Source organism: Hoplias malabaricus, chromosome Y (genome assembly GCF_029633855.1).
Source record: "Hoplias malabaricus isolate fHopMal1 chromosome Y, fHopMal1.hap1, whole genome shotgun sequence".
Classification (NCBI taxonomy): domain Eukaryota; kingdom Metazoa; phylum Chordata; class Actinopteri; order Characiformes; family Erythrinidae; genus Hoplias; species Hoplias malabaricus.
Genome location: NC_089820.1, coordinates 38,182,652 through 38,206,081, shown reverse-complemented (window position 1 = coordinate 38,206,081; position 23,430 = coordinate 38,182,652). Strand labels below are relative to the sequence as shown.

Sequence of the window (23,430 nt, the reverse complement as noted above, 5' to 3'; positions counted from 1 at the left end):
GGACACATTAATTTATTATTTGTTCAAAATCATACATAGTTCAAACTAAATGGTAAAATCAGATAAAATGTCTTAAACAGATTTACATACTGGAACTGAAGCTTAAGAGTAGTTCGTTGAATATTTTCACCTGAAATGCATAAACATTAAACTGAACTACAGCAATATACTACAGTAGAATTATCAGCATTAATTCAGATGTACAATCATTAATGATTATAATAATCAGCACTAATTCAGAGGTAAAGCAAATCTTAATATTTGAAAAAATATCAGAAAACTGATTCACTTAAATTAATTTAAATGTAAAGTGTAAACACTTTTGGTATAGATATAACATAAACAACCTACATTTATTTGCTATAAAACTTTAAGAAACACATTAAAAAATATATTTATACACAACTGAACTGTAAACAACAGAAGCTTTGCTATTGTACTGCCACAATGTTTCTCAAGTTGCTGCTGTGTTGTCTGGATTTTGATAATCCGTTTCTCTTGTGTTTACTTGTCTGCTTTGTGTGTTTACCCCTTCCTATTTTCTCCATAAATGTTTCTTGCTATTCTGCATGTATATCCTGTCACACAGGTTCTTTCACTACAGATCTGTTAGTATGAGCAACAGTGTAAACCTTGTCTTCTGTGTACAGGCTGCAGGCACAGCCTAGTTGGTCAGAAGGAGAAAGAGTTGTACTGGAGCAGGTGGAGGCAGCAGAAATCTCAGCAGGATAGACAGGATTGTGTGGTGGATTCCTCAGGAGATGGTTGAGACTCCCATGGGTGCCGTTATTTGGAGCTGGAGGAATGCCCAGCAGGTCTAAATGGAGTGAAATAAAAAGTATTTATTTTTTATTTTAATGATTTAACTTGTAAGTTACTTAACTCCCTCAAAAACTAGAAGTGGTACTTCAGATGTCTTTGAGGAAGCATGCACATACACGTTTTCACAGCAACATATTGTGTTAATGGGGAAGACCAACTTCTAAGTGGAATTAGCAATTAATTAAACTGGGGAGAAACTTGGATGAAATACATTTATTTTAAAGGAAATTTTGCTAGTATGGACTAATGGACTACTCCCGTGAGCAATAAGACAAATTCAGAAGAAATTTGAGTTGGAGTTCCGGGCGGTTTGGAACATGCATGGAACAGAACACCCCTGTCCCCCCACTCTTAGGAGGGTTAAAAGAAGAGGGTGGACACGGGATGTAGACTTGTATGTCACAGAGATACCGTGAGTTTGAAGGGTATATATGGGCCTGGGGGGAGGAGTTTTGGCTGTGGTCCAACGCCCAAATTTCAGTTATTATATAACTCCAGTAAGCACTGAAGATATGGATAAATATATATTCAGTGGTGTTAATGTCTGAAATTCAATAATGGTCAAATGATAACTGTATCTGACGTCACTGATCACAATTATGGTGACGTCACTTGGGGTGGGGATTTGAGAGAGAGAGCCTTGCTGTCAACCTCTACATTATACCTCTACTCAAATGAACTGAAATAAACTGCAAGCAGATTCCATTTCAGCAAAGACCACTCACCACACAGGAGGTTATAAACTTCAATGTTTTCAAAGGGAGCAACAGTGGTGTTGAATTTTATTCCTGGTCCATATCCCATGAAAATGGCCTGAAAACAACCACAATTTAAGACACTGAAAATTGCTTCAAATCTTTAGATTTTGATTAAAATATTCTACACAGCTTCATCAGTTACATTTTCTGACCATCGTGTAAACCTTAATTATTTGTTTGCATCATTTAATATAGTAAAAAATTTGGATTTCATTAATTTTACAATTTTCTAGTTTTCATTTCTGCTTTTCAACATCCAAAATTCAGGAAAAATTAAATATATGTCAAATGGTGTTAGGATGTTTTTGCATGGTGACTTTAAGCTCATGTGCAGCTGCCCTAGGGCATTCAATTTTGTTACATTTTGTTTGATCTCACTGTTCTATGGAGTTTATATAAGATGATACAGTCCACAGTGCACCTCAAGGTAGCATGTGTATGGAAAAGTAAAAGCACAGAAATAAAATCTCTGTTGCTACAGCAGCACTAAGGTCAGTCAACAGAAAGCAGTGTAGTCTAAAAATACCTCACCAGACAGAAAAAGTCAACAGTGTGTCTCTCACCCTCTACGTTAAGGCGTCCAGCGAAGTTAAAAGAAAAAAAAATTAAACACATTAATTATTTCACCACTACTTTTCCTGTATTTTTCTCTGTAGTAACCAGGAAAAAACCTATTATGTTGCATCACCGAGTTGGCTCAAGTTATTATGTGTCATCCTATATCAGTCAGTCTTGTCCTGACCGTGCTTTAAGAAAATAAATGACTGATACAGGCCAAACATCGTTCATTCATTATCTGTAACCGCTTATCCAGTTCAGGGTCACGGTGGGTCCAGAGCCTAATTGGAATCATCGGGCGCAAGGCAGGAATACACCCTGGAGGGTGCGCCAGTCCTTCACAGGGCACAGGCCAAACATAACACTGATTAAGTCTTCATTACTGTTAAGGGGCCTGTTTTCACCTGGCACTGATCTTTATATTTAGTTTGGATTTCACTTGTACACATAAAATTCCATGTGTAAACACCCCCAAGATTCACTGAGATTACAATCGGATCTCTCAAACAATGTTTTGGAGCTTGTCAAAGACAAATCCCATCCACATTTAAGATAAGTGTAAACAGAATGCATATTCCATGTCTGGATGTACATTGAAACACTCAGGTTGATAGGCAGCAGGGAGAATTCAGGTGTGTTATGCTTCCTGGAGATAAGTGGCCAGATTTTTCACAAATGAACTTGCATATTTGTCATTGTACAGAAAGGAATGAGAGTAATCCTTTGCCCGTGAAACCTGATACAATTACTTCCCACCAATCTTCACTTCTCTATCAAGCCTAAAAATGTCTCTGGAAAGTTGTGGCACCGACCACAGCAGAAATCACAGCAGCTGTAACACACAGCCTTTTTCTGATGCAGAAATAATGTATACTGTGCTTTTTAGGTGGCAATATAAAATCGGATCACATCTGGTCAGGCTGGGGATGTATTTTAATGGCAAATGCAAACAGAGATTAAAGTACATCCAGATATCTTTCAGATAAAACTCTCATAATAATGTCAGGCGTAAATAGGCCTGAGATTATCTGGAGAAGCCTGCAAACAGCAACAAAACCAAACACAAGTCCACTCAAACAATAACAAGCAACAAGTTTTAGTTGTTTTGTCGAAGTGGCTGACAAAGAATGATGCCCATCAGTATTGAGAAATTGTAGGAAGTACACTTTTAACTACGTTCTCAATAGAGATACTGTACTGCCTCACTTATGTACTTTTAGTAAACGTTAAATAAGCTAGTTTTGCCATTCACCCACATCTTTCCTCAGGGGAATAATATATTGCAGACATTCCTGTAAAACCACAGAATGAAATACAGACCAGACCAGTCCATCACCACAGACACAAACATTCTCTGACAAAGTATAGCCTGTCATCTACAGTTTCTTCCATGTGATTTTATATAAAGTGCAAATGTGAAAAAGGTAAATTCTGTTGCATCTCACACTCTGAAAAAGTTTATTTGGAGAACCAAGAGTGGCTTTTTATAGAACCTCCAAATAAAGTAAAGGTTTTACATGTTTGAAAGGAGAACTGTACACCCAAGCCAAGAACCACTCAGAAATATGGGGCCATGTTTATAAAACATGCTTGAATCTATTTTCACATTCGTTATTATGTTTTCTTCAAGAACCATTAACAATTCCATTTACAGTTTCCATTTCACAGTTATCTTACTATTTAAATTTGTCATTCCACTCTTACTGCAATGAATCAGTTGTATTGTTTACAAACCAAAAACTGCATTCATGAAAGGAGAAAACTGCATTTGTATTTTACTATATATATATATATATATATATATATATATATATATATATATATATATATATGTGTATGTGTGTGTGTGTGTGTGTGTGTTTTTACCTTTTCATGCTGTCATGTTCAAGTTCATGTCATGAAAACAATGTTACTAAAAAAATAGTCTAATGAGTCTATTTTGTTTACTCAAACACTACCACAAGGTACTGCCAGGGCCGTCACTAGACGTGAATGATTAGGGGGTTAAGCTTTAACCAAGGGGGTCAGGGGTAATTGCCACATAGCAGCAAATTTCTTTGATGATTAAGCAAAGCCACAAGGAACTACTACCTTTATTACACAAAAAATGTAGAATATACATCTACAGGTAGAAAAACACAAAAGAGTGTAAAAGACAGTCTCATTCTCATTATATTATCAGATGTCCAGTGAAAATGTCATTGCTTATTTATGTCTTACACTCTAATTAATGTTAATCTATATGAAAAGATCTAATGTGATTTTAATGTATAAATCACAAGTCATTTAAAAATGACTAAAACAGGTCTAACGACATCCATGTGCACTGCTAATGTAATAAAAAAAAAAAAAAAAAAAAAAAAAAAAAAAAACTTATATTAACTTTAAAAATATTTTGAAAAATTGCAGTGATTTACATTGAATGTTTGACAGATCTGCTGATGAATAGCCTACTATAATGTGATGAGTAGGTCGGTTTGATCATGAAGTCAGTTTTAGTGAACAAGTGAATTTTTAGGGTGCACCCATCCTATTTTATTTTGTTTTACAGTATATAGAGCACCATTCAGTATCTTTCAGATCCTAGCTGAATGCAAACATATCCTCACACTAAAGTTCCAACATCTAGTCTAAAGTAACTAACTGTTGCAAAGGTGGGAAGGGAGACTACTGTATATTCACAGCCTTAAATTCAAAAGAAATCATGGACAAACTGTTGTCCAAAAATATTTAGCATTATTGTGTAGTTTATTCAGAATGAAAATACAGTAAACCCTGGCAGGTGCTCAGCAGGCGGTGCTGTTAGTGAGTAATATGTGTTGTTGAATCCTGCAGAAGTATGTGGGTTCCTCTGAGAGAGAGAGAGAGACTAAATAGAGACAAAAAAAAAAAAAAAAACAGCCACATGGAAAACACAACACTTACTTGTGTTTACAAGCGAAGTGTAGTTCCAGAAATCCAACCCAGTTTAAAATAACAAACAAAACATCTTCTGTATGTGTCCTAATTACAACCAGAGAACAACACATACAAAAGTTTGTTTGTAGGATAATAAAATAGGTAATAAAATAATCAGAACAAAATGATGTGTAAGTCATTTCTACCCCATTAAGTATTTAATTGAATGTAGTACAAACACTGCATAACGTGGTAACTAAGAAACATTTTTTATTGTTTCTTGCAAAATAAATGCCAATTTTAAATGTGATTCCAGCAACACATTCCAAAAGTTGGAACAGAGTTATCTTTAGCAATGTTTTACAGTACTTTTTTTTTAGCAACACTGTAAACAATTGGAAACTGGGGAGACCAATTGCTGTAGGTCTGGAAGTGAAATGTTTTCTCATGTGCTTTACTACACCCTACACCATCACAGATATAGGCTTTTCAACTGTGTGCTTTTAAAAAAAGGTGGACTGTCCCTTATACTCAGAAGAGTCAATGATTTCCAAATAAAATTTTCAAATTTTAATTCTGGTGACTACAGGACATTTTTCCACTCTGCCTCAGTCGATCTTTAATAAGCTCAGGTCCAGTAAAGGCAACAGCATTTCTGGGTCTTGTTAGGATTTGTTTTATCCTTCTCATGATTGAGTTTTCAGTGAGGAGTTTGGTGTGTTCTCCCCATGTCCACGTGGGTTTCCTCCCATGGTCCAAAAACCTACAGTTTCCTCCCATGGTCAAAAAACACATATTGGTAGGTGGATTGGCGACTCAAAAGTGTCTGTAGGTGTGAGTGTGTTTGCCCTGTTAAGGACTGGTGCCCCCTCCAGGGTGTGTCTCTGCTCTCACTGATTCCGGTTAGGCTCTTGACCCTCTGCGAACCCTGAACTGGATAAGCGGTTACAGACAATGAATGAATGAATGATTGAATGATTGAGTTTATATGATTGAGCCCATGCAGTGATTTCCATTACAGATTCATGTCAATTTATCAGTTGATGTTAACCAATTTTTGGCTTTGCCCCTTGCAAGCAGAGATTTATCCAAGAGTCTCTGAATCTCTTATTAATATTGAAATCTTATTAATTCATTCATTTGCCATTTTAAGTTGAGAAAATATGATTCTTGAATTTGTCATGCAGTCCTTCACAGAAAGGTAAACCCCACCCCATTTTTATTTCTGAAAGGTTCAGCAACTTTGGGATGGTCTTTTTATACCCCATAATATTATTGACCTACTGCTAAATACCTGTATTATTTCAGTCTCAAAATGGACAAAAAGAATTAAAAAATAAATAAATAAATAAAAATAATATTTCACAATTTAAACATGACATACTTTGTATTATTTTCAACGACATATATTTTTTAATGATTTGCTCATCACTTCTGCTTTATTTACATTGTGAACAGATATACTGTCCCTGACTTTACATCTACAAGGTGGACCAATGAGGTAGGTGTGTCTAACAGAGAGACAAGTGGGTGGGCATTGTTTAAAAATTCCAGCAGTATTGCTGTCTCTGATCCACTCATACCAGCACAACACACATCGTACACATCACCACGACATCAAGGATACACCACCCAAATCATTTCAGTGATTTTCAATCAGTTTTCTTTGTACTATTTTCAATATAGGCTTTTAAATTATTTGCACTTCATTGCATTTGTTTTTAATTTCCATTTTGCACAGTGTCACAACATTTTCAACTTTTTTGAAAATGGTCTTTGTAAATAAAATGAACTGCACCTCAATATATTGTGATTTTATATGACTTCTTGTAGTGTGATATAATGATTTAGCCTTGTACTGCAAAGTAAGTATCTGCTGTACAATACAGTTTAAATGTAAGCGATGCTAGTCAAATGGTCATTATGGCAGTAAGTTGTTGATTTTTCAGGAGACTTTCTTCTGAGAACATTACTCTCCTGAGCTCAGTGAATTCTAGCATAGTACCGTGATAGGATGCCAAGTGTAAAGTCGGGGGATTAAGGTGTGAGGTTGTTTTCAGGAGTTGGGCTTGGCCCTTTAGTTCCAGAGAAAGGAACTCTTCATGCTTCGGCATACCAAGAGATTTTGGATAATTTCATGCTCTCAACATTGTGGGAACAGTTTGGGGATGGCCCGTTCCTGTTCCAACATGATTGTGCACCAGTGTATAAGGCAAGGTTCATAAAGACATGAATGAACGAGTTTGGTGCAAACAAAATTGACAGGCCTGCACAGAGTCCTGACTTCAACTTAATATTACACCTTTGGGATGAGGCCTTCTCATCCAACATCAGTATCTGACCTCACAAATGCGCTTCTGGGAGAAAGGTCAAAAACAACACATTTCTAAACCTTGTGGAAAGCCTACCCAGAAGAACTGAAACAGTAATAGCTGCAAAGGGTGGGCTGACATCACATTAAACACTATGAATTAAAAATGGGATGTCACTCAAGTTCGAAAGTGTGCAAACGCAGACAAGTAAATATGTTTGGCAATATAGAGTAAGTCCCTTGCAAAAGGAAGTAGTAGTTGAAAGGAAAATAATGACAAAGCAGGAGTCTCCCAAGATTGAACTTTGCAGAGAGAGAATGCCATACATAAAAACCATGCAAGAACTGGCCGCAAACACACACACACACACAAAAATCAAGCTCTAATCTCAATTCAGATGTGAAAAACCCCCCACAAATGTTTCTATCTGAAAAGACAACTCAAGTCTGAATGTTCTGTCAAAAAGCTCACACTGAGAAAAGGAAAAAGCATAGAAAAGAAAAATATTTTTAAATCAAACAAAGAAGCTGCTGTTGTACTCCAGACAATGGACTGACTGACCCAAAGCCCCCAAGGACTTCAACATATCTAAATATGCTTAGGATTAGTTACATCTTGAGAATTAAATAAGCATCCAACATCAATGAGAAAACTTACAAGATGGACACAACATTGAAAAAAAATATTCTCATAGACTACTGATTCATTATTTATTAATTATTTTGCTTATTAATGTTCTTAATGCTGTAAAATGAATACTATGTACTTAATGGTATTATTGATTAGAAACTGTGGTAAACTCATTCATTCATTATCTGTAACCGCTTATCCAATTCAGGGTCGTGGTGGGTCCAGAGCCTACCTGGAATCATTGGGCGTAAGGCGGGAATACACCCTGGAGGGGGCGCCATTCCTTCACAGGGCAACACAGACACACACACATTCACTCACACCTACGGACACTTTTGAGTCGCCAATCCACCTACTAACGTGTGTTTTTGGACTGTGGGAGGAAACCGGAGCACCCGGAGGAAACCCACGCAGACACGGGGAGAACACACCAACTCCTCACAGACATTCACCCGGAGTGGGAATCGAACCCACAGACTGCGACACTACCTGCTGCGCCACCGTGAAACTGTGGTAAATTCAAGTTAGTCAAATTCTGTGGTAAATTCAAGTTAGTCAAATTCTCCAGAGTATGACTCCAGAAAACAAGGAGACATGAGTAACAAAATAGACGTCACCGTAGTTTAACCATAGTAACAGCATTAAAAAGTTTAGGAATAATGAGCGTGTGATGATGTATGGTGACCTACATCTAGCCCATTATTTAGGCATTGAAATGTTTAAACAGAATGTTATTTTATATTATGATGTTTTGCTCACTAAGATGGCTTGCGCCCTGACAAAAGGCCCAAATGTCACACACACACACACACACACACACACACATATATATCAATTTCTATATAATCATTAAAAAAATAGTCAATAAAGTAATATATATATATATATATATAATACAGTACATGTAATATAATATATAATACAGTATATATAACATTATATAAATACAGTATATATGTAATTTGTATGAAATATATCCTGCCACGTACACGCTGACTAATTCGAACAGACATTGCACAGGATTAAGTTGTATTAAATGCAATAGATTTTTGTGATCATGTTTGTGAAAGCATGGGAAAGGTTCTGTATTTTTTTCCTTTAGTTGTCTCTCTAACCCCAAAGGAGTACTACAAATATTTAAACGGTGTAATAAAGTGTCTTCTGCTAAAACAACATTCCACTTTGGGCAAGAATGAACAGGCATAACATGATAGTTATATTTGCTTCCTAATAAAAGTCTTTTTGCACATAGGTACTTGCAGTTGTAGTGTTTATTTTGCTCCAACACACTTAAGCCTAAAAAAAGCAGCATTTCTTTATTATGAATTAATTGTGGTTTATATGTTGGCAATGTTTAGTGAGACTTTTTTAATAATAGTACTAACTGAGTTAGTCCTGAACAAAGCTGTGTACATTTTATAGACTCACCATTCCCCTCTACCACTGGCTTCCAGTAGGAAGACCTGAAGTCAACCCAGACAACATTTCATACTTCCCAGTTTAAAAGTTATATAGATATTCAGGAATAACTGATTTTTTTTTTGATGCAGGAGAATTACATTGAGGGTAATGTACGCTGCCATATATACTATATGAACATATGTGTGTAGACACCCCTCATTTAAACTCAATCAATATTTTAAACACAGACATATAATTGTACACAAACAGTATGTACAGTCACCAAAGGAAAGCATAAAAAGAAATAGGACTCCCTGGTAAACATTCCACAAGCTGATGGTCAGTACCAATTGTCAGTTAGAGCAGTATAAAGCTCTTGAAAAGTGTAGTGCAGTGTTCTCTAATGTCAATATGCTCAATACCAAATGTTAGAGGAATTAAACAATAAAAAAAAATAAAAGCAATGGTTTGTGTAGAAATTGACCTGCATTCTTTGGAATGAGAGAGGACCATCTAATACCCTTGGGATGAGTTTCTGTGGTGTTTGTGAACCAGAATTAATCAATCATCAGTACCTGACCTTAAAAATGCTCTCATGACTGAATGCAATCAAATCCTTTCCAGAAGAAGCTGCTATTACCTATTTATATCCTTGTGATATATATGATTCTGGGGAACAACAGCAAAACAAATCCACCCCTCGCTAAACATGCTCTTTTAGAAGATTCCAAATGCTTCGAGATGCAGTTTCTCTCCCCTCTCCTTTACAATGCATGTGGTTCATTCTCCCCTGTTCTTCCCCATCCCATTTCCTGTACATGAACACAAACACCCACTGTTGCTGACTGGCTGGAGCAGCATTTTGATGCTCAGTCCAAGCAAAATTTGTTTCACATTTACAGAGCAAGAGCTGAATAAAAACCCCAGACCTCTGTCCAGAGTGCAAAAGAGCCAGAAGATCTAGCAAACACAGAGGAAACATTTGCTGAATTTTACACAGTGTAATGGATTGAAACTATAGACTGCAACTTTAATATTCAAAGAAATATTGGATAACAAGTGTCAGCATACAAATAGTGAGAGATTAATTTTCACTGACAAACACACTGGAAAAGGCTGTGCACCAAAGGGTTGTTGGGTCAGAGAGAAGGGGAAATGAGAGAATTACACAAACTGAGAATGACACCTGTCTATATATATATCATCATGGAATTTGAAATGTGTGTAAAGACAGAAAGCTAGTCTAATCATTTCTGTTCTCCTAAGCAGATGTGTCTAATTTTAGTATTGACTCCAGATATGGCATGCACTTGGCACTGTGGCTTTTCTTTAGAACTACCAAGCCCTAGGCCTAAGGAGACAGCTGGAACATTTCTGTGAGCATTTAAAGGCATGCAGGTATAAGAAAGTTACACCACTCCAACCAATGCAGAGAACACAGTTCAACGCTAGGGGATTTTATGCACTTCTAGATGACATATGGCATTGAGCACTGACCTTAAGTGTATGGGAAACAGTTTTCAATAAGGGTACATTAATTCACCATACTTAAGACAGTAAAAATAAATAGTATTGTAATGTCATAATTAACTATTAAATCATGATATGGAACAAAAGTAAATATCATTACCTAGCATCCTTTTAGGATTTTATAAGATACTAATATAAAGTTCCTTCTTGGATCACCACCTTAACGTGGTGGAGGGGTTTGCGTGCCTGCGTGAGCCTAGGAGCTATGTTGTCGGGGGCAATAGCCCCTGGTAGGGTCTCCCAAGGCAAATTGGTCCTAGGTGATGGGCCAGACAAAGAGTGATCCATAAAGACACGAATGAAAAAGTTAATAACGAGGACACAGCCTCCCTTGCCCGGAGCAGGGTTACCGGGGCCTCACCCTGGAGCCAGGCCTGGAGGAGGGGCTCCTTGGCGAGCGCCTGGTGGCCGGACTTTCAGCTATGGAGTCCGGCCGGGCTTAGCCCGAAGGAGATACATGGGTCCACTCTCCCATGGGCCCACCACCTGTGGGAGAGGTAGTAATCCGGGTCTGGTGCATTGTGGATCGGGTGGTGGTCGGGGTTGGGGGCCCTGGCGTTCCGATCCTCGGTTACTGAAACTGGCTTTTGGAACATGGAACGTAACCTCTCTGGTGGGAAAAGAGCCTGAGCTGGTGCGCAAGGTTGAGAGGTACCGACTAGATATAGTTGGGCTCACCTCGACACACATTATGGGCTCTGGAACCAATCTCCTCGAGAGGGGCTGGATGCTCTTTCACTCTGGAGTTGCCCAGGCTCGTCTATCACTGGGGCTGAAGTGGCCAAGGTGGTAGGGAAACTCCTTGGAGGTAGGGCCCCGGGGGTGGATGAGGTTCACCCCGGGTTCCTCAAGGCTCTGGATGTTGTGGGGCTGTCCTGGTTGACACGTCTTTGCAACATCGCGTGGACATCGGGGGCAGTGCCTCTGGACTGGCAGACTGGGGTGGTGGTTCCCCTTTTTAAAAAGGGGGATCGGAGGGTGTGTTCCAACTATAGGGGGATCACACTCCTCAGCCTCCCCTGTAAGGTCTATGCAGGGGTACTGGAGAAGAGAGTCCGACCGATAGTTGAACCTCGGATCCAGGAGGAACAATGCGGATTCCGCCCCGGTCGTGGAACACAGGACCAGCTCTTTACCCTCGCTAGGATCCTGGAGGGTGCATGGGAGTTTGCTCAACCAGTCTACATGTGTTTTGTGGATCTGGAGAAGGCATTCGACCGTGTCCCTCGGGGTATTCTGTGGGGGGTGCTCAGGGAGTATGGGGTACTGGGCTCTTTGTTACGAGCTATCCAGTCCCTGTACAAACAGAGCAGGAGTCTGGTTCGTATGGCTGGCAGTAAGTCCGACTGGTTTCCAGTCGGAGTTGGACTCCGTCAGGGCTGCCCGTTGTCACCGGTTCTGTTCACAATTTTTATGGACAGAATGGTGTCCGGTTTGGTGGTCTCAGGATCCCATGTCTGCTTTTTGCAGATGATGTGGTCTTGTTGGCTTCATCGAGCCGGGACCTCCAGCTCTTGCTGGACCAGTTTGCAGCCGAGTGTGAAGCGGTAGGGATGAGGATCAGTACCTCCAAGTCTGAGTCCATGGTACTCAGTCGGAAAAGGGTGGAGTGCTCTCTCCAGGTTGGAAGTGAGATCCTGCCTCAAGTGGAGGAGTTTAAATACCTCGGGGTCTTGTTCACGAGTGAGGGAAAGATGGAGCATGAGATTGACAGGCGGATCGGTGCAGCGTCAGCAGTAATGCGGGCTCTGTACCGGTCCGTTGTGGTGAAGAAAGAGCTGAGCAGAAAAGCAAAGCTCTCGATTTACCGTTCAATCTACGTCCCAACCCTCACCTATGGTCACGAGCTTTGGGTAGTGACCGAAAGAACAAGATCGCGGATACAAGCGGCTGAAATTATTTTTCTCCGCAGGATGTCTGGACTCTCCCTTAGAGACAGGGTTAGGAGCTCGGACATCCGGGAGAGACTCGGAGTGGAGCCGCTGCTCCTCCACATCGGAGAGGAGCCAGTTGAGGTGGTTCGGGCATCTGGTTTGGATGCCTCCTGGACACCTTCCTGGAGAGGTGTTCCGGGCATGTCCAACGGGGAGGAGGCCCCGGGGCAGACCAAGAACACGCTGGAGAGACTATATGTCTCGACTGGCCTGGGAACGCCTCGGTATACCCCCAGAGGAGCTGGCGTCGGTGGCTGAGGAGAGGGAGGTCTGGGTTTCTTTGCTCCGACTGCTTCCCCTGCGACCCGGACTTGGATAAGCGGTGGATAATGGATGGATGGATGGATAATATAAAGCTAGTTCTCATTTCTATCATTAATTAATGATAAATTAAGTCTTTATTTAATCATTAAGTAATGCTTAATACTCTCTTAAAGGGAATGTTTAAAACGGTAAGAAAACAGAAGCTCTGCACCTTTTAAGGTGGAATGATATGTGTTAGGGGATAAAAAAACGAATGTTGTTTGTATGTGGCTGCAGTCTCTAAGTCTGTAAGTTTTTATTCACTGTCTGAATTACTACAGTAACCCATTTGTAACCAGATTTGTTTAGTTTTTTAGCACTTTTTGATAAAGCAGTTGGCCATCTATTGAATTTGGAGACATTTCCACCTTATGTAATTAGAAACAGCAAAAATCTGTCAATATTACACAACTACGGAGCAGGAATAAGCAATATCCTCATCTTGGTTCATGCTCCTCAAAGTGTGGAATGCTTGCCGTTGTTTTAAAACTTGAGATGCCTTTTCTCTGCCATGAGCAGAGAGATAGAACGAGAGAGCGAGAGAGAGAGAGAGAGAGAGAGACAGAAAGTCTAGCATAATGAACCGATAATTTTTTTACCCATTTACTGACACTGGGGTTTCATAAATACAGACTGGTTTCAAGCAAGCAAACAGACTGGACATCTAGCAAATGGTGAGGAAACATCCTCAGATCTTTTATTAATTAATATTTTTAATGTCACATTTAACTGCTGTTAATTAATGTAACCTTATTGTAAAGTGTTAACCCATTGTGAGTACAGCTTAATAATGAATACAAACCTTTGGACATATAGTGAGTCATATATAGTCCATATATTCAGTTTTGTAAACTACTGATAATATTCTATACCAACCTGCATGCTTTTGAATGTATTATCTGAACCATGAAATCCACCACTGCAGTACTTCACTTCTGAGGGCTGACTGCAGAGAAAGAAGAAACAAAAATACATGAAATTGTTTGATCAAAACGGAAATTCTGAACTAATACAAGTGATAAAAGTTGAAATGAAAACATAAAATACATAACACATGCATACATGAAATTAAATAACATCAACATAGTATTTACAATAGTATGCTACCAAATATCCAATTTCATAATCAACAGTAAACAGACAGCCAAAAAAATTAATTACCCCCATTTCGCCAACATTTAGACATAGAGTTACTTTCAGCTTATATTTTCAGCTGAAAAAGGTGAACATTTTTCTTTAGGTTATTGGCAAAAAGAAGAATTTTTGAATACTGAAGCAAAAATTATTTTTGCAAATACTCTAAAAGCTTTTTACCAAAAAAATATAAATAAATAATACATAATACATAAATAACACCACCCAGAAGCCTTCAAAAGCTTCTGAAATAGACCCTTTAGTTATTAAAAGATGAAAGGTCAATTATTTTATATAGTGTAAAGACTAATACTACAGTTAGTCACATTTTATGGATATGGTCCATAAGAAGCATTTGTGCCAGTTTTGTACATAACAGAGACAAAGATTGTTAGTTTTACATAAATCTGACCCCAAGCACTAACAATACTCACAGGGCTGCTTGCCACTGAGGCTCCATGTAGAGATGAGCTTTCTCTATCCGGACATTGTTGGCAAAGTGGAGTCGTTTGGGAAGATGCTCCTTTAGATAAGGCTTCATTGGCTGATCCGGAACTCTGCACTTAATCATGCACAGCGGAAGGCACAAGGTTGGGAAATAAAGGGTAAAATAACTTTAGGTAATGAAGGAAAACAACTAAGACAATTTCAAATTATTAATTCTATGAGGAGATCCATACCGATAGATTCTTCACTAGCTCTGCATAATTAACTACCAGAAACAAAGAAAGGATGATTAATAACAAATGTACATATTCCATTGTATGTACATATAATAACCAATTCACATACAACAAGAAGGAAACAAGTGTTTTTATTATATATATATATATATATATATATATATAATAGGGCGGCACGGTAGCGCAGCAGGACCTGGAGGTTGTGGGTTCAATTCTCACTCCAGGTGACTGTCTGTGAGGAGTTGGTGTGTTCTCCCCGTGTCCGCGTGGGTTTCCTCCGGGTGCTCCGGTTTCCTCCCACAGTCCAAAAACACACGTTGGTAGGTGGATTGGCGACTCAAAAGTGTCTGTAGGTGTGAGTGAATGTGTGACTGTCTGTGAAGGACTGGCGCCCCCTCCAGGGTGTATTCCTGCCTTGCGCCCAATGATTCCAGGTAGGCTCTGGACCCACTGCGACCCTGGACTGGATAAGCGGTTACAGATAATGAATGAATGAATGAATGAATATATATATATATATATATATATATATATATATATATATATATATATATATATATTGTACAGTTTGTAATTTTGTCATTCCAAAGTGCACCTATATGAACAGGAATATATTCTGTTTAAAATAACTATATTCAAGTGGAAAATCCATAAAACCACAACTAATTGTACCTGGACAAGTGCAAAATATGTAAATTAAAGATAAGGAACACAACAGAGAAGCAAGAACAACAGTTATATAGAAAATAACATGAAAATACTTTATACATAAACTCATATAATAAAACTCAGAAATACATAGAATGTTTAGTCATTTAATATACATTTGCTATATATGTATTTTGTACCCTGCAGAGAAAATGTGTGAACTATGTGAGTTCCATTAATTAGTTTCCAACTCTTTCTACACAAAGTAAACCTTCAACAGATAGTGGCCCATGTAATGTAAACAAAAATCCATTTTGCTATCAAGTAGAAAATGGGCCCAGGATCAAAAGAGGAAAATCTCTTTGTGGAAGATTCATAGTATAAACAAATGGTATGATAACACAAACAAAAACAACATGGTGATAGAGATGTAAGTAAACTCACATATATCACTCATTACACAGAAAAAAACACAATAAAGGGTATATTGCAGCCAAAGAAAAATAACTAAATTGCTCTAATATCTTGTTGGAATATACAAAATTAGCAAACTTGATGACACATTGACTTGATGACACATATGACTACATTATGGCTTTTACCATTTCAGTGATAATATAACCCTCACCAGAAAACCTTCATCAGAACATCATCTCCATCTTTATAGATTGGCAATAAATCACATCATTTTTGGAGGAAAAAGAGCTTGTGTGGTATGGGGCTTACGTGGAATCATTGTGTGCAAGGCAGGAACACACCTTGGACAGGGTGTCCCGCAGTCATCCAGACACTCACATACTCATACCTATTGACAATTTGAATTAGCCAGTACACTTACTAACAGGTGTTCTTGGAATGTGGAAGGAAACCGGAAACACCCAGATGAAACCCATGCAAGCACTAGGAAAACACTAAACCACAGACTGTGATCTGAGGTGGGAATTGAACACACAACCCCAGGACCCTGGGGCTATGTGGCAGTGACCATACCTGTAGTGCCACAGGGCAGGCCCTTCTCTCATACAGGGAAGGATTTATCAAGTCAAGTCCAAAACACGTTTCCCTTATAAAATGAAAAGGGCTGAGTTTTCCTTTTTTATTCGTTTTAAAAACATAATACATATACATCGTGACCTTGTTTGCATTTGTCCTAAACCAAAATCTAGAAATTCTTCCTTGATAAAATTTGGTGAGCCAGCCAGGAGGTCCAAGACTGAATTCAGAAAAAAGGATATAGAGCTGTTGCTTTCTTAATGGTACTGGGGAATACATGACATCTAAGGAAAGGTACTTATTAGTAGAGCAATATACCTAAAAGTATTAGATGGCAATTTAATCTAATTTATAAAGGAACTGAATCTAGTAAGAAGATGTAATCAATCGCCAAATAGAAAATTACCTTTAACATACACTCATAATGAGCAGATTGGTTCCTATAGAAGAGGGACTTCCCTTTTTCCTAACTTGAGTTTAGTTCCTAAATTTAGTTTAGTTTAGAAATTTGTTCATTTTCTTGAGCCATTGTGGAACTGAAAGCACTTAAGAGGAATAAAATTTAAACACAACCCTGCAAAAAATCTAATTACTTTCCATAGATATTAGAATACTGGAATTTCCAGATTTTCTAACAATGTACTAATGTCTGAATGCCTTAATTTTATTTTTGAAACTTAAAACTTCATATTAATTAATAACAAATAATTTTTTAAAACACAGCTCCATTTGCACTTACAAATATATTATTTTTCTTTGCCTTGTTTCATATGTGTTAATTATATACAGATGAATGGGTACCACTTCAAAATAAGACTACACTTTTAAAGGTTTATAAATGATTTACAATCTGTTTTAATTGTTATTAATTAGGTTGGAAATACCTTAAAATGTATTAATAATCAGTTATATCACAGAGATAGAAAGGTCACCATTGACCTGCTATTTGCCAAATAGTGAACCCACATCCATCTACACTGTTAAACCTCAGATCTTGCCGGAAACTGACTTATTTTGTTCTCTCCATCAGTTTACATTTACCGTCAGCTTCAGCACATATTTGTTAATATGTTTAATCTAAACTATGTCTTTTTAGACATTAATGATACTGTGCTTTATCTTAATATATGAAATGACTGGACTCACATTCTCATGACACTGTAGCCCTTTCTATCTCTGTGTCAACAATTATTATTAATCACAATTAAAGCCCCTGGGAACTCATTTGGAATTTGGGTTTTTTTCTTTGTATAATGCTAAACTTGGGTGTTATGTGAAATATTCAGTTTAAATAAAATCACAGAACAGAATTAGGATAAATCTCTCCTCAAAATGACCAGTAATGCTCCCGCTACTCTCTTGGGTGTAGAATGGGCAGTCCTAAAAGTGGGTAATGCTTATGTCAGTTTTACCCTGACCAAACACAAGGCTACCATAGCCATGCCTCTTCTCTCTGGTGAGCTAAAGCTTAGGAGTCATTTTAATGAGTGAAGCTATAGGTCCTAACAGCTTAGAATCAGTTGAATGTCCATTGAGTTTATAGCACATAGACTAAGAGTAGACTAAGAGTAGTCCACCCATGGAGATATCAAAACTGGAATACTATGATTACTAAACAGTAAGATCAGCTAGGTGTGTATTTAAGTGTGTCGTTTTTAATTGACATTGTAAGACATAAGCAGAGCAAACATGAATGGATTAAGTCTGAGTACAGCAGAGATAGCCACAACACTCAGTCTGCGTGTATAACACAGTAGCAGCTGAGAGAGTGGCCACATTGTACGGGTGTGTATAACAGAGTACCAGTGGGGATAACAGCCACACTGGGCTGGCAGTACAGCAGAGTAGCAGCCAAGGAAAGCGCCAATTTGGAAGCACTCTAAAAGGTATCCTGTTTGTACAATTATGTTAAAAAATAATCACACGAAACCACAAACAACAGACAAAAATATGTCTGGTTCATACATGTACAATTGTATAATGCCAATTTTACCTGCCTGTGCCATTTTATTGTGTATCTTGTGTAAAATTACAACCACATTTCTGAGTAAGTACCCAGAAAAAAACACGACTGCTCTTTCTCGCTGTGTGTTGCCATGATAATGTATACAGCATTCTGTTCACCATTGATAAGAGAGCTGTGAGTCACACGGTCATTAGTTTATTGGACCATGCCCACAACATTCTCAGAGAGCTCTGAAGAGCATATTTTGGTCATTTTTATAGGGAAAGATTCATCATATTTCTTTTTGTGTTTTTTATTTAAACATTCCTGAATATTTCACATATTACACAAGTTTAGCATAATACACACAAAAAAATCTAAATTTCAAAATGAGTTTCCAGGAGCTCTAAAGTGTTTACATTAATTAATAATCTTGAAATAAACAGACTTTTAAACATTTTATAAATATCTATAAGTGTAGTTTTATTTTAAATTTATACCAATGAAGGCACTGTGTTTGAATACTTATTTCCCTTAGGGTACAGAAGGTACTTACAGGTGAAGAAGTTTTCAGGAAGCTGTTTTGGCCGGATACGTGCAGCAGGGCCCTGAATGACTATAAAGTCATCAGTGTTGTCCTGATAAGATGAGATATAAACAGCCTTTTTACACGAGGCTTCCTCCATTCCTGATTTCCAGATACAAAAGGACAATTTAAAGATCTGACACCTGCTGATGTGATTAGTACTTCCCTAAACATGTCATGCTTAAGAGCTAGGAGGGTGAAGACAAGCACATGCTCTGAGACATATGAAGCCCACCATCCCATCAATTCATGGGTTGCAGCTGATGTCAGAGTACAAAGTAGCCATCATATTGGGGACCCACATATTATTCAAACACACAAATAAAAACTGTGATATTTCAAATTTTTTATAGATTCTGTCTATAAAGTTTGTAGTCCTAGAGCAAATACTTTGAATTTCATGAAACATAAAATTAACAAAGAATTACCATGATCTGAGAGAAGGATCAAGTTTACACATTTGTGGAGTTTTCTCTGCTTCAGACCATCCATTATCATATTTACAATCTTGTCAACTCTCAGCAGAGCCTCAATCACCTGCAGCAAAATTACATAAAAATATTTTGGTAAAATTTAAATATAGAGCAGAGTTCATAAAGAATACATGGAAAAATACATGGTGACACTGAATTTTCTGACACTAGGTTGTGTTCAATAACATATTAGAAATTTCTTAGCATTTGCAAAGTATTTCAGTGCTTTTTGTGTGATAATATGAGATGCAAGTGTACCTGGCTGCTCATAGGTCCATGCCTATGCCCAGAACTATCAGGTTCTTCCAAGTATAAGGTGAAAAAGTCTGGCCTAAAATATTAGACAATACATGTTAAGTAACATTAAGGTTTCGTATCAATGTAATTATTTTTCATTAATAGTAGGGAACAACATACACTCAGTCTGTATACTACTTTTTTAATATACATGATACACCATATGTGGGCACAAGCTAATAGGGTTAAATTAACAGCTAAATTAACTAATTAAGGAGGGCTGACATTTGACTTTCAGGGACAGGGCCTGTAGGGCGTTTAGATTTATATATTCAAGTACTCTTGCTGCAAAAGTCATACATAATCCACACACAAAAGATGATTACCTGTCTCCTTGAGGCAAACTCAACCACTGGAAAATGGTGCTTACCCTCATCTCAAATGGAATTGCTCTAAGTTGACAGCAGAAAACAGTAGAACCAATGAGAGGACTGTTCCGGCTAAATGTATAAAAATGTATACATTTATTTTGTTTACTTTTGCCTTAAACACTCACCTATTATATTTTTTATAGAAATTTGGATATTTCCCTTTAATAAATACATCTGATCCTGGCCAGAAAAAGGTTGCAGTCTTTAATTTGTTCTTCATGGCTGTGACCCAGACCTAAAGAAGTCACAAACTATTACACAGGTCCTCTGTAATAGTTATTTGGAGTAAAACATTTAAAATACACTATACTAAACCATGCATAGCATTTGAAACAAGCCAGAATACATCCGTGCAAAATATAAATTTAAAAGCCTGTAAAAAATGTACTCTTTAAACATTATGTGTTGTATGCAAAGATTTACGCACTTCTGTTCAAATGGCTTTTGGTAGCTTTTTAAAGTAAAAATGAGTTACTATTTGTAGCTGTAACACATTTATTTACAATGCTTCCAAGATACAGGACTAGCTGCCCCCATGAGGGATCCTCTAAATGGAATATAAATTGATTCATTCAAGGTCAGTAAAACAATTAGTTTTTTTTTCATGTGAATTGAACTTTATTTTATATTTTTACTTTTTCATAAATATTGTTTACTACTTTGGGTGGCAAAAAGGACTTATTGCTACTTTAAGCAAGATCTGGCTGGATCACTATTAGAGGCATGAAGAGTGTAATTTAAGGGACCTCCACCTTCATCATGAAGCCACAGTATGTCGACACAACATCAGTCTGTTACCCACAGAGCCTGTCATTTGCAGAGGCAAAGTCCTGGTTATTTTGAGAACTACCTCATGTGGGGGTGGTGATGACTGCACCCTCTCTGATATTAAACTGCATCATTACTGAAGACACGGACATTGCACAAGTTGTGGAGAGCTAAGCTAATTACAGTGCACAGACTCACTATCAGAGTACAGTAATTAGGGTTTCCACTTGGCTTTCCTCTTTCTTTTAACTCATAAGATACTGCAGCAAGTTACTTATGCCAGCATACTGAGCCATAATGTTGTACTAGAGCATATTATTGTACAACATTTTTAAAGTCAGATTTGTGCAAAATATGGGCTCCTACGTAATGTGACATGATGTTGTTTCACTAACTGAAAACCCATATAATATTTTAAATCTTTGATCCAGATTCCAGGCTGGGATTTTACAATGACCAGCTGATATGACATTATGTGCAGCTACAGTGTTATTTCTGCCTACATTTCCGTTTAATATCCCAGCCTGGAACCAGGATCCAAGGTCTGAATTTGAAGACCTTTGCTCTAAAGACAATACATCTTTGCACAATTTAAGACTCATAATACACAATTACTGTATGCTTGTATGAATATACTAGAAAGAACACAAAGTTAATCTAATTGCTGTGGAGGAATATAAACAGAAACTGCATAAAATACTCAATAAATGCCATATTTAAGTTGGTTCCGGCTAGAGGCTGTATAAACTTATCACATTTCACTACAAAAATTAACAATATGAATTGAGTGATGAAAATGGTTATGACATTGAGTGATGACAGTGGTTAGTGTGGCCTTCCATCCATATATCCCCATCACTAGCTAATGTAAATATCTGGACAGTTATAATTTTACTCAAAGTGTGTTAAGCCGTCCAGTGGTGCTACATACGTTGTGAAGTTTTGGTTCAGTGAAAGCATGTGCTAATTTAGATCTTCCAGTTTGGTAGGATCATGTGACTGAGAGGGAGGGATGGTGGGCAATTATCAGTAACAATTTGCATTGAGCAGGTTCACTCAGCAGGTAAAAGTGGCCCAAATCCGATCTGTTTTTTCATATGTGACACAGATGTGTTGTTTGTCTGGCTGTGTGAACAGCATAAAATTGCATTCATTCTATCTTTTTGAAATCAGATTTGGGCTACGTTGTTGTAGCCTACATTTTTATGTGGTACTGAAATCTGATTCATATCTGATCCGTGGCAGTGCAACTCGGAATTCATGTAACTTTTACATCAATTTGTACATAAGGAATGATCTGTAGTCTGATCAAATGTCTTTGATCCAAAAAGTCATCTGTGATGTGTTGAGGGAGAATGAAACGTAGTTTCTCCAGAACACTGTGCTAACATTAGTTCTATCTGAAAACACAGCTGTTCCCAGTTTTTCAGCATTGACCTGCTGCTCTCAGAGCGGCTACAAAAGAAACCCCTGTAGGAGGGACTGTGACTCCATTGGCTGAACTCTTTGAAATATCAGGACATTTTGAATCAGAAACTGGTGGCCTCTGCCTGAAAGCTGAAGATGGGGTCGCCACTGGGCCTTTCGGCAAGATAATGACCCTAAACATGTGGCCAAATCTACTCAAAAATAGTTCACAAGGCACAAAATCACGCTCTCTCATGGCCATCTCAATACCCAGACCTCAACTCAACAGAAAACCTGTGGGGTGAGTTGAAAAGGAGAGTGCATAGGAGAAGACCCAGGACACTGGACAATCGTCCAGATTATAGTCCAGATTTAGACAGGTTGTAACAAATTACCCTAAACAATATTGATAGAATGTTTGCCTCAAAAAATATGAGGGTATGATACCACATGGGACTGCATAAATGCTACAGTGTTAAATAAATTTTTAGTTCAACTCTCTTTTACCTGGCTTCCCCTATTTATACCCCTAGACATGTTAACCTCCCTCCTGCACCCTAGAGGATAGGAGGAGGTATACCACAGTTAGTGACCAGGTTGGTTACATACCCCTACCCACCCGGCCTGACCATAGTACTGCTTGAGGTGTTCTATATGGACGGTGTCGACCTGTTTGGGATTATTAAGGTAAGTTACCTGGTAGGTTACTGGATTGAGTTATTTTACGATTTTGGCTGGACCTTTCCATTTTTCCGCTAGTTTAGCTGAAAACCCAGAACTGGCTCGAGATAAAGGATGGGACCTCACCCAGACCAGATCATCCTCACTGAACTCCTCTTTCTTACGGCGATAGTTGTAGTATTTGGCCTGTTTATTCTCAGCTCTTTCCATGTTCGCTCGAACTTGCTGAAACAGTTTTTGTTGCCTTTGGATGACTTTATAGGCAGCCTGTTCAGGGTCAGGTGGCTGGCTCAAAAGT

General features: G+C 38.0%; 1 protein-coding gene across 1 annotated transcript in view; it reads right to left on the bottom strand.

Annotated features, from left to right (window-relative positions):
- LOC136677714 (ectonucleotide pyrophosphatase/phosphodiesterase family member 1-like) overlaps window positions 1-23,430 on the bottom strand; it is a 115,882-nt gene that overhangs the window by 8,464 nt on the left and 83,988 nt on the right. The window contains exons 9-19 of the mRNA XM_066655313.1: window positions 20,402-20,511; window positions 20,232-20,297; window positions 19,867-19,939; window positions 19,564-19,672; window positions 19,106-19,237; window positions 14,961-14,992; window positions 14,715-14,842; window positions 14,023-14,092; window positions 1,548-1,635; window positions 633-817; window positions 91-130 (exon numbers count right to left, since the gene is read on the bottom strand). Of these exons, the coding sequence (XP_066511410.1) occupies window positions 91-130; window positions 633-817; window positions 1,548-1,635; window positions 14,023-14,092; window positions 14,715-14,842; window positions 14,961-14,992; window positions 19,106-19,237; window positions 19,564-19,672; window positions 19,867-19,939; window positions 20,232-20,297; window positions 20,402-20,511 (1,033 nt within the window). The remainder of the gene's footprint in view (window positions 1-90; window positions 131-632; window positions 818-1,547; window positions 1,636-14,022; window positions 14,093-14,714; window positions 14,843-14,960; window positions 14,993-19,105; window positions 19,238-19,563; window positions 19,673-19,866; window positions 19,940-20,231; window positions 20,298-20,401; window positions 20,512-23,430) is intronic.